Raw genomic sequence first — 16,090 nt, 5'->3', positions numbered from 1 at the left:
CCAACTATCTGACATAAGTTCCTAGTAAGTGTGAGCTGTGATTGTTGGTCCAAAAAAAATAGATAAAACTTTTCTTTGTGAATATCATCATGAATACTCTGAAGAGGCAAGCTGCCAAACTGGAAAATATTTGTAAGGTAGATGAAGCCTTCCTAATCTTAGTATGTAAATAGAAATAATTTTACAAATCCATAACAAAGGACAGCATCCCAACCCTCCAGATAAACCACTTTGTAAATGATAAAATACAAATGGAAAACAGATGTAAGAAACACATTCTTCTCAATGATCAATGAAGTGAAGTGAAAACAAGAATAAATTATCTTTTTAAAATACCCTCCTCTGATGCTAGCAGCAGCATGAATTGGTTCAATCTTTCCAGAAGGCAATTGCTAGCAAAATAACAGTGGAACACATAAAGCTCTTGGGTATAGGGCATATTTTAAATTATTCACCTATATGTATGTGTGCATGTATGTGTATGTACATCTATATCTTTGTGTGCGTATGTATGCAGTTTGATTAGTATACGTTATATATGTGGGGCTCCTGGGTGGCTTAGTCAACTAAGCATCCAACTTCAGCTCAGGTCACGATCTCACAGTTCATGAGTTTGAGCCCTGCGTTGGGTTCTGTGCTGACAGCTCAGAGCCTAGAGCCTGGAGCCTGCTTCAGATTCTGTGTCTCCCTCTCTCTCTGCTCCTACCCCTCTCACGCTCTGTCTCCCTCTCTCTCTCAAAAATAAATAAACATTAAAAAATAAAGTAAATAAAAAATGTATGTGTTATATATGTATATGTTAACATACATAATATACGTTAATCCACAAAGGAAGGACACAGAGCTAGCTGTGGAGCAAAATTGCCTCGTAGCTAAAAGTACATGCAGGCTTTGGAGTTAGGCAGTAGAGGGTCCAAATCCCGTCTCTGCCACTTTTCAGAAATGTGACTCTGGGCAAGTTACTTAGCCACCTGGACCTTAGTTTTTTCATCTGGAAAACAGGGGTAATAACACGTGCCCAAAAAGTATGTGAAGCTCTCGGCCAGTCCCTGGCCCAGTCCTCAAAATGAACCCAGCGCTTATCACTGGGCAGGGCCATTGCAGGGAGCTTACTTTCTTCTCGATACTTTCTAGACTATTCCACATTTTCCTTACTGAGCATGCCCAACTCCATCATCAGAGGAAGGGGGAAAGGCGGGAGCTGGGGCCTGAGAACCCTGTAGGGTTGCTTCCACCCCGGTTCCCGCCAGCTCCACCAGCAGCTGCCTGGGTCACCAGGTCTGCTCCTTCCTGCCCGCCTCTCCTCCCCTAGTGCCCAAGGGCCCATAATAATCCTAGGTAATCCACATGAGGGATGGAGCGACCACGTGCCCAGAAGAGTGGGCCGGGGGCCTGAGCCTCTGGCATGGGCAGCTCTGGTTTTCTTCATGGCTGGAGCCCCACCTGCTTTTGGCCCAGAGCCCCTCACCTGCGCCTGGCCCTGTATCCCACCTGACTGCACCACGGCCCATCAGCATCCCCAGCTCCAGACCTCCCCACCGGCTTCTCAGCCCTGCTTCTCAGGCTGCCTGAGTGGCCTTTACAGACCTCATCTGATCATGTCACCTCTGCCAAAACCCTGCTCACGGATTCCTATTGCTCCTTGGCTAAAGTCCAAAAGTCTTACCACCGCCTACCAGGCCTGCTACCCTCCCCAGCCACCCCCTGCCTCTGTGTCTTGTCACCCGCTGCACCTCAGACCTTAGTTCAGCCCATCTGCCCTCCGGAAAGGCACACCTCACCTCCCAGACCAGACCAATCCCCACTGGGCTAGGCATCGGAGCAGCCCATGCTTCTCATGTGGAACCCTGATCATGGCATAATTCTGCATTTGCCAGTGCGGTTAGCTTGTTTCCGCAAGGGCAGGGACTGCACTTGCTGTTGCCCCAACATTGGCCCAACACCTTGCACGTGCTGACAGCTGACCCTCCCGTAGAATTGCCACAGGCCAGCACTGCTCTAAGTGACTCAGTTACTCCTCATGACAACTCAAGGGGGCAGCTACTCTTATCATCCATTTGCTAGAGGAGGAAACTGAGGCACGGGAAGCAGAAATGATGTACCCAGAGTCACAGAACTAGGAGAGGACAGAGCTGGGATGTGAACTTCGATCATCTGGCTCCAGAGTCTGTGCTCTTAATCACTGCCCTTCCCTGCAGCAACAACTGTGGGTTGGTTGGCTCCACGAATCAATCCAATGACTCAACACTGGGCCTCTAAACGTCAGCCAGTGCCATCCTCCCAGGGTGCTGGCCTCTCTGCCTCATTCCCAAAGCCCTTGATCTCGACTCCATGTGGGGGTTGACCCTCCGTCTTCTTGGTAGATTTGAGCGTGGGGTATATGGGTATATGGGCGCATGGGTAAGCCTTGGGGCCTAGGGCAGGCGGGTTGGGCTGAACCTTGGCTCTGGCTTGCAGCGGCCCTGACAAGTGTCTTCCAGCGGGCAAACCCAAGGATCCAAAATATAGTCCTGCCCCTGCTGGTCATTGCCAGTAACCCGGGAAAGTCACCTTGGCCCTTTGTGACCTCAAGAGGCATGAAGTCCTTCCTTTGCTCTTCCTCCCTTTCTTGATTCCACTCAATCCACCTGACTCTCCCACCCCTCAGTCTTCATCCTACAAGACCATCAGCTCCTGAGGGCTCCATCAACCCCCTGAAACAATGTATGCACAGTGACCCATCCAGACAAAGTAGAGGCTCCCTGTCACTTGGGCAGACCTTCCTGATTTTTCTATCAATTATTGAGCACATAGTAGGTGCTCAATAAACGTTTGTTGACTGAAGGAAGATGAATGGATGGGTGGCCCCAGGGGCGGCTCTAGAAGCCAACATCATGTGGAAGAGGAGGAGCCGGCCCAGGGCCTGCGGGAGGCCGGCCCTACAGTCCCATCAGGTCACCTCCCAGGCCCAAGGGGGATCTGGAACACAGTGAGGACCCTCTCCCCAGAATCACACCCTTGGTGCAGATCCATAGCATTGTCTCCAGCTGAGTCAGGAATTCCATCCAGGGAGGGCCTCCGCTCTAACCTTGTCCTGGCCACACCACAGATCAAGCGCAGCCCAGGACCCAAGCCCAGCGAACTGGGGGCTCCCACCCAACTGGCCTGTCCTGGGGCCACCTCTGCTCACCCCCGGGCTCCAGGCCAGGTAGCAGGCAAAGGGCATGACTCCCCCTTGGAGTTTTACGCAAGCACTCATGGAAGAAGCAGCCTCTTATTCCAGTGTATTTTCTGGAACCCACACCCTTAGTTGTTACGTGCAGAAGCAGGCTGGAATCCTGTCCAGGAGACCCTGAGTCCATTCATCCCAGCTCTATGCGGCAGGAGGCAGAGTCACTTGCTAGGTACGAGCCTCACTCACCGCACCCAGGGCTGCTTCTCAAAATGGAGGGAGAAGCAGCCGAGGGGCCCCCTCCTGCCTCAGCACACCTATCGGCTGGATGAGAGAGAGTGGGCTGCAGGCCAGACCAGGGCTGCCGTGGGCCTGGGGCTGAGGCCCTGCAGTGTGGGGTCAGCATGGGCCGGAGAAGGAGCCTCTGCTCCCATAGAAGCCAGGGATCAATCTGGAAGCTGGAGGGAGTGGGGAGGACCGGACGGTCCCAGCCAGACCAAGAAAAGCATGTTCCTGAGCAGACCCGGTGATTTGGAACAGCTGTGGGTCCTCGACATCGCGATGTAGCCCACGGCCTGGGAGACCTGAGCCCTGTGCAAAGCAGAAGTCTCCACGGGAGCTGCCTCTTTCTGCCCGGCCCACTGGAGCAGGTACCTGCTACCATTTCCCAGACACTGGCTTAAGGTGCCTGAGCCTTGGTTTCCCCATCTGTAAATGGGTACGGTATCTCCACCCATCTCCTTAGGTCTTTGTGGGGATCCAATGAAGACAAGTTACATAAAGTGCATGCATAGCGCCCACAGTAAGGTCCAATATACGGTGATTATTGCCGACAATAAAAACTTTCTTTAAGCCACCCGACCTGCACGACAGGCTTAGCAAAGAATCACCTTGGGCCTGGCCACTCTCGTGACCCTCGGAGGGCGGGCTGGGCCGGGCTCTGTCCTGACTGGGAGCCCCTCTGCCTTTCCAGCCTGCTTCACACTCTTTCCACACGGTTTCTGCGTTCTTGGCTTCCCTGACCTTGCAATTTCCTTCCCCTCCTCCTGTGTCTCCGGCCACTCCTGGAGACTTCTCCCCATGACCTAAATGTTGCTGGCCTGGCACACCTTCTGGTGCTCAGGCTGCTCACTCCAAGCACAGCCCCGGACAGCCCTGTTCACTGCCGCAGCTGCAGGAATAGACCGAGGAGCTGCGGGGCTGCAGTTCCCAGCCGGCATCAGAATACCGGTCACTCTGGTCTCTGCGGGCTCATCTTAAAGTGGACTGGAGCATTCCAGAAAGGTTCCCTGGGGGAGGTGGCCACCACCCCCCGCCCCCCCCCCCCAAGGCTCTATCTCTGGCTCAGCCTTCTGCAGAGTTTCAAAAGGTCTGTCCACAAATGGTCTCCACCTGGCGGGGCTCCAGGGTCCCAAATGACATCCTCATTGGGTTCCCGGGTCTGGTCCCCCGGGTTACCCCCTGGGAGTCACTGGTCTCTTCTCTGTCGCCTATGGCCCCGTCGTCTCTACCTCCCCCCCACATCGTGACTGCAGCCGCTTCCCCTCCTCACACATCCCTAGGCTGGCTGGGCTAGCCTCATCCCTCCCCTGTACCACCCCAGGTCTCCCTGCCTCTGCTCTGGTCCCCTCCTCCAGTCAACGTCCATACGACACTGATCGTCCTCAAACACGACCATGTCCCTCCCCAGCTTGAAAGACAGACAGGGTAAGTCTTACGACCCATAAAACTTATACCCCTAGTCCGACATTCCAGGTCCGCCCTATTAAGCAGCAAATGACCCTTCTTCCTGCTCTCCTTTGAGGACTGTAGGTGGCAGCTGTCCTCTTCTCCCTAGCCCCCCCACCCCCAGCCAGAAGCTCTACTCCCAAGTCCCCACTGTGTCACCATCCTGGCACTTGGGAGGCGCTCCGGGACTGCCTGTGGCACTGAGGCCCTCCCACCAGGAGCCCCTAAGAAGCACCCCAAACGTGGCCCCAACCCCAGCACCCACTCCCTGGCCCGACCTGCAGACCCCACTGCAAACACTCACTTTGGCTCCAGGAGGGCCGGGGAGGCCTGGGTTTCCATAAGGCCCAGGAGGACCCTGAAAAGGGAAAGAAACAAAGAAGTGAGAGAAAAATGGGTGTCACGCACCTCCCACAGCAATGCCCGGCACATTCCCCCTACCCTTCTGGGTCTTCTCACCGAGCCAAGCCTCAGCGGACTATCATGGCAGTCTACTCTTAGGGAGGGCCCCCTCAGTGCCTGCCCCTGCACTAAACACTTTCCACGCATCACCTCGTTTTACTCTACTAACCTGCGAGGTAGAAGCTATCATTCCTATTTTGAAGACGGTGCTCAGAGAGGTTTAGAACTTTCTCAGGTCACTCAGCCGCTAAGAGGCAGGGCCAGAGCTCAACCTCAGATGTCCGGCTTCAGAGCTCAAGCGCTCAACCTCGGAGTTTTGCCGCCTCCCCCTTCTCTCCACCTGGCCCCGCAGCCCTTCCCAGGCTGGCTTCCCGGGCTCAAAACCCGTTTCTCTATTTGCTTCCCTCCCCCATGCCTCATCACGTTTGCCTGTGCTGTTCCCATCACCTGGCATGCGTTTCCCATCCATCCCCAGCTGACACCTACCCCATTCTTCAAGGCCTGGCTCAAATGCTACTTCCTCCCGGGGATCTTCTAGGACTTCTGCCTAAACGAACTGCTCCCTTTCGGCTCCAACCGTGCTGTTGTGTGAGCCTTTGGAGTAGAGAACTCAGTGAAGGGAGTATGTGGCATTTCCCGAGCAAAGGTGCATCCCTCCGGAGCCACAGCCCAACCAGAGAGCTCTCCCTGAGATTCCTACACGCTCTGAGCTTACGGGTCCTCTGGGGGCCTTGGAGCAGCTAGGAAGACCAGGCCCAGAGAGTCAAAGAGTCTTGGCCAAGTCACACAGCAGAGCGATGGCCGAGCCAGGGCTGGGACCCAGGCCTGTTGGCTTCAGGTCTAAGGCTTATTCATGGCACTGGATTTTCCCAGGTCATATCTGAATCCCATATAACAGCTGGAACCTGTTATGTCTACTTTCTCCAGCAAGGGCCCTGGGTTAGAGTCTTGCAGCCAGTAATAGAAACAGAGCCGTAAGAGTCAGGTAATTCCCGAGAGTCTCTGTCTAGCAGGAATAATCTGGGGGCAGAGGGGGTGGGGAGAGGCACCTCGAGAGGCCCAGTGGTGCCCCACCACACCGGCTTCTAGACACACTGCCCTTGTCCCTGGCCCCTCTTGACTCATCTGGCTAGCCGTGTATGAACTTGCTTCCTTCCTCCCTCTCGGAGGCCAACTTTCCAGCTGCAGCCTGTCACATTCCAACCACGGCACCTCCCTCTTCCTCGACGCCTGAACGGGGACCCTCCCCTTCTCTGAACACGTTGAGAAGGAACGGTGTTCAGAAGTTCACTCAGCCTGAGGAATTGATACGGTGTCACGGGCGACGCTCTCTCTAAACGAAGCAGCTCTCCAGCCCTCGCAAGCATGCCCCCGAGCACCGCCTCCTGGCATATGGATGTGACCTGGCAGTGTCAGGACCTGGAACTAGCTGTGAGCAGCCCTCCCCCTCCCCAGCCTTGCTCTCCCCAAAAGTCCTATGAGTAACTAGGGCCCAGTGGTCTCCAAGGAACGTGGAGGACCTCAGATGTTCACCCCTGCCCAGGCTTCTGGGGTCTAACCTCAGGGCTCAGCCTGAATTGGGCCTAAGTTGCGTAAAGGCGTTTCAGGAGGGGCCCCCGACCAGCACTCCAGAACCAGGCATGGGCTGTGGGAGGCCAACAGTGGCCACTTCTCCCCAGTTGTGCCCCCAGCTACCCCAAAGACGGTGGCCTGGAGCACTCGGCTACCCCATCTGCAGTTTATGAAGGTGGGGGCTTCTTCCTGCTTCCCCGCCCCCACCTCTCCTCCCCTCTCCAGCCACTGCCTTGCAGCGAAACGAAGCAGCACATAGTTGACTGGGAGCCAAGCAGACCAATTCTATAAATGCCGCAGCCCAGAAAGCCGGGTGTGGGGAGGGCCCAGGGATTCCCCAACATCCTTCCGCGGGCCGGGGGAGCATGCGGAGGTGGGAAGGGGCATGCCACTGAGCTTTGGATGACCTCAGGTAAGGCCTTGCCCCTCCCTGAGCCCCAGAGCCACCATCTGTGGAGAGAGGAGCTGGGGTTGTCTAATCTTCACATTCTATTATCTCTGGAATTTTATGATCTATGGAATTTCCAGTCTAGAAACAGGATGATGGGGAGGGGAGCACACAGAGAGCCCAAGAAGGATGTCAGGAGAGCCATTCACTCACTCATGGAATTTCAGAGCTGGGAGGAACCTTGGAAATACCTTTCTAAGGAAATGCCTTGGAAAATCCTGGAAGGACCCCGTGCTTTAGAGATGGGAAAACTGAGGCCCAGAGAAGGGAAGAGATTTACCTAAGATCACACAGCTTCTGGGGTGAAGTGTTAACTCTCGGCCTAGAACTCTTCAGCAAACATTTGGCCAGCACCTGCTATATGCAGGGCACTCTGAGAGGCATTGTGTAAGAAAGAGAAAAACAGGGCCTGCCTCTGGCCCACAAGGGCCCGACTGAGTAGAGAGAAAAATCAGTGCAATAAATCGTTACCATCATCGGCTCTGGGGTCACACTGCCTGGCTTCAGTCCTAGCTCTGGCATTTATCCTATGGTTGACTTTGTCCAAAGTAACAACTTTTCTGAGCCTCAGTTTCCTCACATGTAAAATGGGGACACTTATTGCAACCTATTTCTTGGGATGACTAGGAGGGTGAGGTCATGCATATGTAGCTTGGTCAACAGAGTTCAGCAGTCTCTGTGAGCTTTTCGGAAGTGATCCGTGCCATCCAGAAAGGCAGATAAATTGCTGCAGGAATTCCGAGAAGGGGACAGTCATCAGAAAACGTGGTGGCGTTGGATATCTGCAGGGGATGGAGGAGGAGCTTGCAAAGAAGGGCACGCCAGGTCGCCGGGGCCAGGTGGAGAGAACAGCCCGAGCGAAGGTGCAGAGGAGCGGTTTGGATAGGTAAGGTGCCTGCTAAGTCAGAGGGCCTCCTCCTGGTCCCAGGCTGCAAGGCCCTGTGGCCAGCAGTATCCCTGGTACCTCTGTGGTCCCCAGCTCTGGGTAGATGCTCCATGGAGACTCTGGAGCCAGGAGGAAATGCTGCTTTAGACAGCAGATTCCAGAGCCCTGGGCCCAGAGAGCACAGGGCCAGGTCTGGAGGGAACTAGGGCTCGAGTAATTGCATAACCAGAACCATCCGCTGGGTTCAGAGCTAAAAATATGCCCCAGGCAGCTGTCTCTGCCAGAGCCTTGCCAGGCACCCAGCGTGGGAAAGGCTGATTCAGCCTAGGCACAGGTGCCAGGCGTCATGGGTCTGAGCCCTCTTGGAAAAAGGACAGATTTTTCAACAAGAGAAACCCCCAAGGATCCCAGCATATGGTTAAGAGCCTGGGCTCCCATCCTGGGCTCTTCCATTTCCTACATGCTCAGTTTCCTCGTCCCTAAAAGGAGAACGATTGTACTGGCCCATGGGGCTCCTAGGGGAGAGGGGCTCAAACAAGGCAGCATTAAGTGACATAGGAGGTATGACACGTAGGAGCGGTTTTTCTCACCAAGGCTCAGGCGAGCTCATCTCAGCCACTGCAGCCCAGCCAAGCCATCCTCCAGCCTCTGATGAGACCTCTCAGCATGGGTAGCTCCCACCCCGACCTTTCCTATGTCGGTATCCCCACCCCAGGCCCTGCAGAGGTGCCTGCAGAGGTGCAGAGATGGATGTGAGGGTCATGTCCTCCCAAGCCAGCTTTTGTCCTGGACAGATGCTGAAACCCATCAGCTCAGGACGTGTGGTCTGCAGAAACCCCTTCTCCACTCCAGGCTGCCACGGGTGATACCCACAATGAACAACTGAGACCCTGTAAGAGGTCATTGCTCTCCCACACCACGCCCGTCCACACGGTGCCCCCTAAGAGCCCTAAGTACACTCCAATGGGCAAAATGGAAAATGGGTCCTCACGTGGGACGGGAAACAGCCTGAGGACACACAGCGAGGCTGGAACTTGGGGGTTGTGGGATACAGGCCAAAGAGTCAACCAGAGCTCCCAAGGACAGTGTGTGATCACTTACCCGAGGCCCCCGTGCACCAGGGGGTCCAGGGAGCCCAGGCAGCCCAGGGGGACCCTGAGGAAAAAAGCAAGAAGATGGCATCAGTGCGAAGTGGCAGCAGAGAATGAGTTCAAGCAGTCATTCAACAAGCCTGTCCAGAGCTCTGGGCATGGAAACCCAGCGGCTGAGAAGAGGGGTCCTCTGAGGTCCCTACCTAAGGAACTCATGCTCTTTGAGGCTTTCGGGCCTTCGCAGCTGCTGTTTCTAGGTCGTTTTTGTCTTTTATTGCCTAGCTAACTTATCCAGGCTGTCACCTCTTCCAGGAAGCCTTCCCTGATCCCTCCCCCAGGTTGACTCAAGTCCCCTCTTTCCCTCTATTGTAAAGGCTTCATATTGTTTGGGGAATTGTCTGCTCAGAAGCCTATCACTCCCGTTAGACCACGGTCTCCTCAGAGGAACTATTTCTCTCTCTCTCTCCCCCTAGGGTTCAGCTAAATGTTTGATAAGATAAAACAGCAAGGGACCTCAGAGCTCAGCCAAGTTCTCTGCAGAGCCAGAGCAGAGAAGGGACTTGTCCAAGGTCACACAAAGCCTCTTTGCACCATGGAGAGGCAGCGCAGCATAAACGGTATAGGCAAAGGCTTTTGCATCAGACAGGCCTGAGTTCAAACCTCATGCTGCCCCTTACCAGCTGGGCTTGGGCAAGTTCCTTAACCAGCCTATGGCCTATAAAATGGGGGCAATAAGAGCCTCTTCATAGGATTGTCACAGGGATGAAATGAGAGATGGTGAACATTTGACACGGTGACTGGCATATAATCATCACTGAAACGTTCTCTCTATTCCAGTGGTCACAGCCTGGTCCAGCCTTCATCACTGCTCCCCGAGAATCTGCGACCATGCCCTCATTTGTCTCTCTACCTCCACCCTCTCTCTACTCCTGTCCTTCTCTACACAGTTTGTTCACCTTCCCAAGGCGCTCCGTGGCTCAACAACATTCAATGGCTCCCTATTTCCCACAAGAGAAAGGCCTAACTCTATAGCACAGAAAGAAGGCAGCTGAGCAGACTTACTAAACAGAGGGCTGATCTTTGTTCAAATCCTGGTTTTGCTACTTATTAGCTGGAGACTCCTGAGGTCTCCACCTGCTCCCATTCACCATGGGCTCAATAGCTACGGCTCTGTCTACCCTGAAGGGATAAATGAGGATTAACTGAGTGCCTGATGTGAAGAACTGAACACAGAACCTTCGAAGGACGCCTGGCTTTCGAGGATGTGTGAGGCCTGGGGAATTCATTTGTTTCAAATAACCATCAACGAGATTCCAGGTTTCCTGCCCGGAGTTAAAATCAGCGTTGAAAACCCAGTACGGTTTGGCTGGTAATTAATCCAGATCTCACGCTGGGCAGGCTCGGTTCACAGTTCTGGCCTGTGAACGCCACGTGCTTGCTCGTCCATGAATAAAAATCAGAAGAGAGATCCAGACAGGCAGATATGGGCACCAAGGCCCCAGAGGCACTGGAAAGAGCCCCGGGTGGAGGGAGGAGCGGGTGGCTGCGTGGCCTCAGGCAAGTCCCGGACACCTCGGAGCCTCCCGGGACCTCTGGCCAAATTGGCAGCCGTCTTCCTTGTCTTCCTTCCATCCAGAGCCCTTCTATGTAGTTCTGCAGGTTTGGGATTTCAGGGCCAGGCTCCGCTCCACAACCCCGCCCACTGCTCCCCCCCTCCCCGCCCCAGCCACCCGCGCCAGAGGAACAGTAGAGAACGTTGTAAGACTGGAGACCTGGGTTCGCACCAGGCACCCCTGCTTACGAGCTGTGTGGCTTTCAGGGCACCCTACTTCCATTCTCCAAGCCTTCATTCTTTTAAGTGTAAAATGAGGATATGACGGCACCTTGCTGACAGATAATCTATAAAAAGTGCTAATCCTGGTGCCTGGCACACAGCTAAAGCCCAAAAAGTTAGCTGTTGTTTCTGTTAAGCGAGCTGCTGGATGCTCTCCAATTCCGAATTTTAAACCACCCTCCTTGGCATCTGTTTTTCAGGAAGAGCAAAGATTTCCCTTTCCAGAAGGCCCTGCTTGGCCCTGTTCTTCCAGGTGACCCGAAATTAAAGGGAAATGCAGGGGCTCAGTGAAACACTGCTACAGGCATCCTTATCACTGCAGAGCCCTCTTCATAGATGAGACACCAAAAAGAGCCTCAGGGTGGCAAAATGCTTGCCCAAGGCCACACAGCTAACAGGCGGAACAGGGACTCAGCCCAGGACATTGGCTCTGTTCTCCTCTCCTGGGAGCTTCCACGCAGAGAATCTCGGCTCGGTATATTCTGACTAGGTGTGCAAACTTGGGTAAGGGCTTGCCCCTCTATGGGCAGCCGTGGAATGAGCATCCTAGAACCTTCCCAGCATGGGGTACTTCCTGAGTTGCAGGGTGGTGGTGACTTCCTTCTCCAGTTATCTGGCAGGAGAGGAAAGGAGGAGACCATGCCCATCTCACAGAGAAGAAGGTCAAGGCCCAGCGAGGCAGGGCTCGTGCAGGGCTCCAGGGAGGGAGATTCTCCCTCAGGGACCCTGGTAGGGCCGCTGCTGTGGAGGCCCGGACACTCCCTCTTGGCATTTCTTCTGCCCCAGAAACAGGGGCATCCAGGCTGGGAGTCTGACCTCACCCACACATCTGCAGAGCAGACTCTAAGTGCCAGTTGGGACCCACGGCCCAGCCTGGTGATGTCAGTCCACAGCCCGGCTCTGTGTCATGGCAGCCCAGCCCCCGGCCACGGGCCTGGCCTGGCTCTCCTCTACCAACCCGGGCCCAGCCGCGGCCACAGGCCTAACCCTTCCCCGCTCAGTACTTACTTTGTTAGTTTGTTAGTGGGCAAGCGAGGGTGGGCGCTCCCCCCTGCCCCCTCTCGCCTGATCCGAGACCCTGCCTGTTCTCCACGCAGTGGAAAAACGCTGCCATTTCTTTCCAGGGCCTGAAGCCTGAGCGGGTGACTCTGGGATGATTCACGAGGGCCGGGGTGGGATTTTCCACTCCACGCCGCAAACAACGGGGCCTCTGAGAGGGCCCAGAGCCGAGGGGGAGGGGAGCGGGGGCCACAGGCCTGCCTGGGGGAGGTGAGCGAGGCCTGGGCTTGGGGGCTCGCACAAACAGAGCCATGGAAACGAACAAGCAGCTGCTCTGGGCTTCCCCTGAGGGTCGTGGCCTCCAACAGCCAGACCTAGGGGAACCCCATCCCACGGAACAAGTCCACTCTGATGTCCAGCTGCAACCACCCTCCTGCCAAGCCTTGCAGAAAGAAGTCCGCCCTGGCTGGCAGGGCCCCTGGCAGCGAGCAGAGAGGCTCCAGAGGCCGAGGATCTGGGAGACCCGAGTCCGGTCTCTCGTGTGCTGCTAACTGCTGGTGACTCTGCGTGAGGACTCTTCAGTCTCTGCGCCTCTATCAGTGCCTGTAGCCGGACAGGGAGAGGCAGGGGACCTCAAAGGGGCCTCCCATTTCCGGCCATCTGAGCGCACCGTTATTCCCAGGAACAGCGCTCAGGGCTCTGAGCCTTTTCCCCCAGTCTCTGTCCGAGGGAAGGGCCTTCCGGGCCGGGGGTTCTCAGTGTGGCTCTGTGCCGTGCCTCCGGGCCTCAGTTTGTCCAGCTGTAAAATGGGGCTATAACACCCATCTTCCAACATATAATGTATGTGGGTGCTGGTTACCCTCCACTTGCTCCCCAGATCTATGTGCCCCAGGAAGCTGGCTTTCACAGGCTGCACCCTTAGGCTTTCCTGCTCTGTGCCTTTGGCTGGGTCTGGCCAACGGGAAGCCCCAGCAAGAGACTGAGAAGTAGGAAGAGTGAGTCGGCTCGGCTATTTCTCTCCCTGCTCCTGTGGGGACTGGAGACCGCTGTTCACATTGGAACTTTCACCGGGTTCTGGTTACACTTCCCCTCCCCTGGTACCTTCAGGCTAGACCTGTGTGCTTCGCCAGCCCCTGTGGGTTCCTCTGGTGCCGCCCACACCTCTGTCAGTAGCCCCTTCCTTGAACTCTCCTCAATTACCTGCTCCCCACCTGGAGCTTCAGGACATGGCATGTGCACTGCTTAGCACAGAGCCTGGCACAGAGTAGGAGCTCAAGAGCAAAATGCCAAAGAGAAAGCGAGACACCCCTCATTCTCCTGGGCTCTACGTGATACTGGGGGAATGGGTGAATTTCTCAAGATCTAGCCCCAATTTCTAACCACCAACAGTATGAAGGCCCTCCTGGGCCCAGACGTCCCTGGTTCCCTTGGTGCAGCGATGCCCCCATCTCAGCCATCAGCACGTCAGTGAACAGCCACGACAACCCGCTGGGACCGGGTGCTAGGTGCTGGGTGGCTTTACATCCCTCATCTCAATCCACACAACAACTCTGGAAAGGTAGGTAGCACCATGTCCCCATTTTGCAGAGGCAGAAACTGAGGCTCAGAGAGGTTAAGTGACTTGCCGAAGGTCACACAGCAGCTGGCACCTAGGAGGCACTCAATCAACATTTGTTGAAAGAAGGAAAGGATAGCTGGGTAAGGCAGTGGTTCAAACCCAGGTCGCTCCAGATCCAAAGTCTGTGCTCTGTGCCTTCCTCCACGTGACCTCCTGACCCACCAGCAGCAGAGATCTGTGTAACTTCAAGGAGCCCGGCCTGGGAGTCGGGACAACCTTTTTTTCCCATAAAGATCACATCCCTTCATTTTACAGATAGTCATGGAGCATCTGCTGCGGGCCAGGCCCTCATCCAGGTCTCCCTGAGGTGACGCTTGCAAAAAAGTGCAAGCCAGTGCAAATGCCAGCAGCCTGATCATGAATAAATAAGGCCTTGACTCGCCTCCTCCCAGGCGTGGGGCTTCTGTGCAGCTTCTGTGCAGTCTCTGTGAACCGCAGCCTCCCCGCCCCTACTCACCCGGAGCCCAGCTCAGCTTTTCCATGCTCCCCCCCGCTGCTGGGGCTCCCACAGAGCTCCCTCACTCAGTGGCTACAACTGCTGGCAGGCCCGGGGCCCAGAGCAGTCTCCGCCTCCACCAGTGTGGCTCATGCCCCTCCAGAACCACGAAGAACCAGGCAGACCCGGCCACCCCTCTCTGGCCCTTGAAGTTCCCACAGCCACTTATTTCTAAGAAGGGAGCTCTTCCAAAGCTGTCATGGAGGGGAGACAGCCCTAGGGAGAGGAGAGAAGTTCCCCAAAGTCACCCAGCAAAAACAGATCTCCAAGGGGCCTTGGAGATCACCCAACTTGCTTCCTCACAGGAGATGGGAGCTATTCTTAACCTACGTGCTGCGGAAATCAAGACTTAGTGTGGATCAGAGCTAGTAAGGGGCGGAGTCAGAATTTGAACCCAGGTCTGCATGTCCCCAGTATGGGGACAATTAAGCCCCCTGCCCAGGGCAGCACAGCTTCTGAATGTATATGGGGGTTGGAGGCAGACAAGAGAGGACAGGAAAAGAAGTTGTTACCACTGCTGCTCAAAGATGCCCCTTCAGTTATATAATGCTGGTATCCAGTGACATATAAATGACCGGTTTGCCACCTGCCACAGAGGGGGCTGGACAAAGCTTCTCGAAGCTTCGTGGCTCCTATTGGGGTGAGGCTAGGTTCCAAGCGGAGGAAGGGTGGGATTCGGGGATAGGGCGCGGCAGGAGGCGAGCAGGGATTCGCATACACATCCCGCCCTCCTGAACCAGTTCCTAGGAGGTCCTAAAGGAAGATGCCACTCACGTAACTCACACATTTGGTGAGTATAGAAACAGAAGATTTGTTCAGACAGTGAGATCTTCCTTTGAGGCCAAGGACAGGGCCTGACATATCTTTGAAGCCCCCCAGCCTCCTGGCCCTAAGCCTTAGAGTCTCAGTGTGGACACTCAGGACACACATTCTTTGATCGCGGGGAAGCTCCAGGAGATCTGGAGTGAGGCCTCACCCCTGCGGATCCACATCACCAAACCCCGGGGGAATGTATGCAGATTCTGCACCCTAAAAAACTATTCCCTGCTCCAGTGTAGGCTTGGACATGGCTGTCCTTTCTCTATACCACACATGGCCTTGGAGACAGGGTTGGCCTTCTCCACTGGATGGAGTGGAGACCCTGAGCCTCACACCCTCTCTCAGAGGGGGACAATTCACCCCCGTTTGACCTCGTGGCCAGTGAACTGAGCACCCCCACAGCTTGGGAAGCTGAACTATCAGGCCTCAAAGGCACCTGGTGCCTGAGTCAGGCTGAGCAGCCCGAAGGGCTGAAAAGGGGTCCCCCCTTCTTTTCTTGGCTCCCAACTTCCTGCCCTGACAATTTCAGAGCACAGGACTTAAGCAGAGCGTTGACATAATTGCAAAGCAATGCATACAATTTCCATAAGTTCTACAATATGGTTATAATAAAATCGCGCTCTCAGTCCCCTTGGAGACAGGCTGAATAAATATTATTCCTAATCATTATTAAAACTCATTAAGTGTGTTTGTAAGGCCTGGGAATTCCCAGCATCTGCCACTGTCTCCACATTGTAGGGAGCCTAACCTCAAACACTAGAGCCTGGTGGGAAACCCGGCCTTAGGAAGGAGGAAACCACACAGTGGTCATCTCCAAGGCAGGAGAACAGAGCTGAGGCCTGAGCTTTCTGGAAACTCCATCCCACCATTCCCCGCCCAGAGGAATTGGCCTCCAGCTGCAGAAAGGTCGTTGCCCCTGGAGACAGTCCCAGGCATGCTGCAGGCATCGACCCTGAGAACATCTCCTGCACGTGGAATGTTCTTTCTCCTTTCCTTGACTGTTCAGGCCCACCCTCCCCCTCCCCACCCCAAACTCGCCTACAGGG

The 16,090-nt window shown here is 55.1% G+C and overlaps 1 protein-coding gene across 1 annotated transcript in view; it reads right to left on the bottom strand.

Annotated features, from left to right (window-relative positions):
* The window catches only part of COL27A1 (collagen type XXVII alpha 1 chain), a 137,555-nt gene that overhangs the window by 108,450 nt on the left and 13,015 nt on the right, over positions 1-16,090 (bottom strand). Inside the window, 2 exon segments of the mRNA XM_049637373.1 lie at positions 5,184-5,237; positions 9,289-9,342. Coding sequence (XP_049493330.1) covers positions 5,184-5,237; positions 9,289-9,342 — 108 coding nt within the window.

Source organism: Panthera uncia, chromosome D4, assembly GCF_023721935.1.
Source record: "Panthera uncia isolate 11264 chromosome D4, Puncia_PCG_1.0, whole genome shotgun sequence".
Lineage (NCBI taxonomy): Eukaryota > Metazoa > Chordata > Mammalia > Carnivora > Felidae > Panthera > Panthera uncia.
The sequence above is the reverse complement of the archived record's forward strand: the minus strand, read 5'-3'. Positions and strand labels throughout refer to the sequence as shown.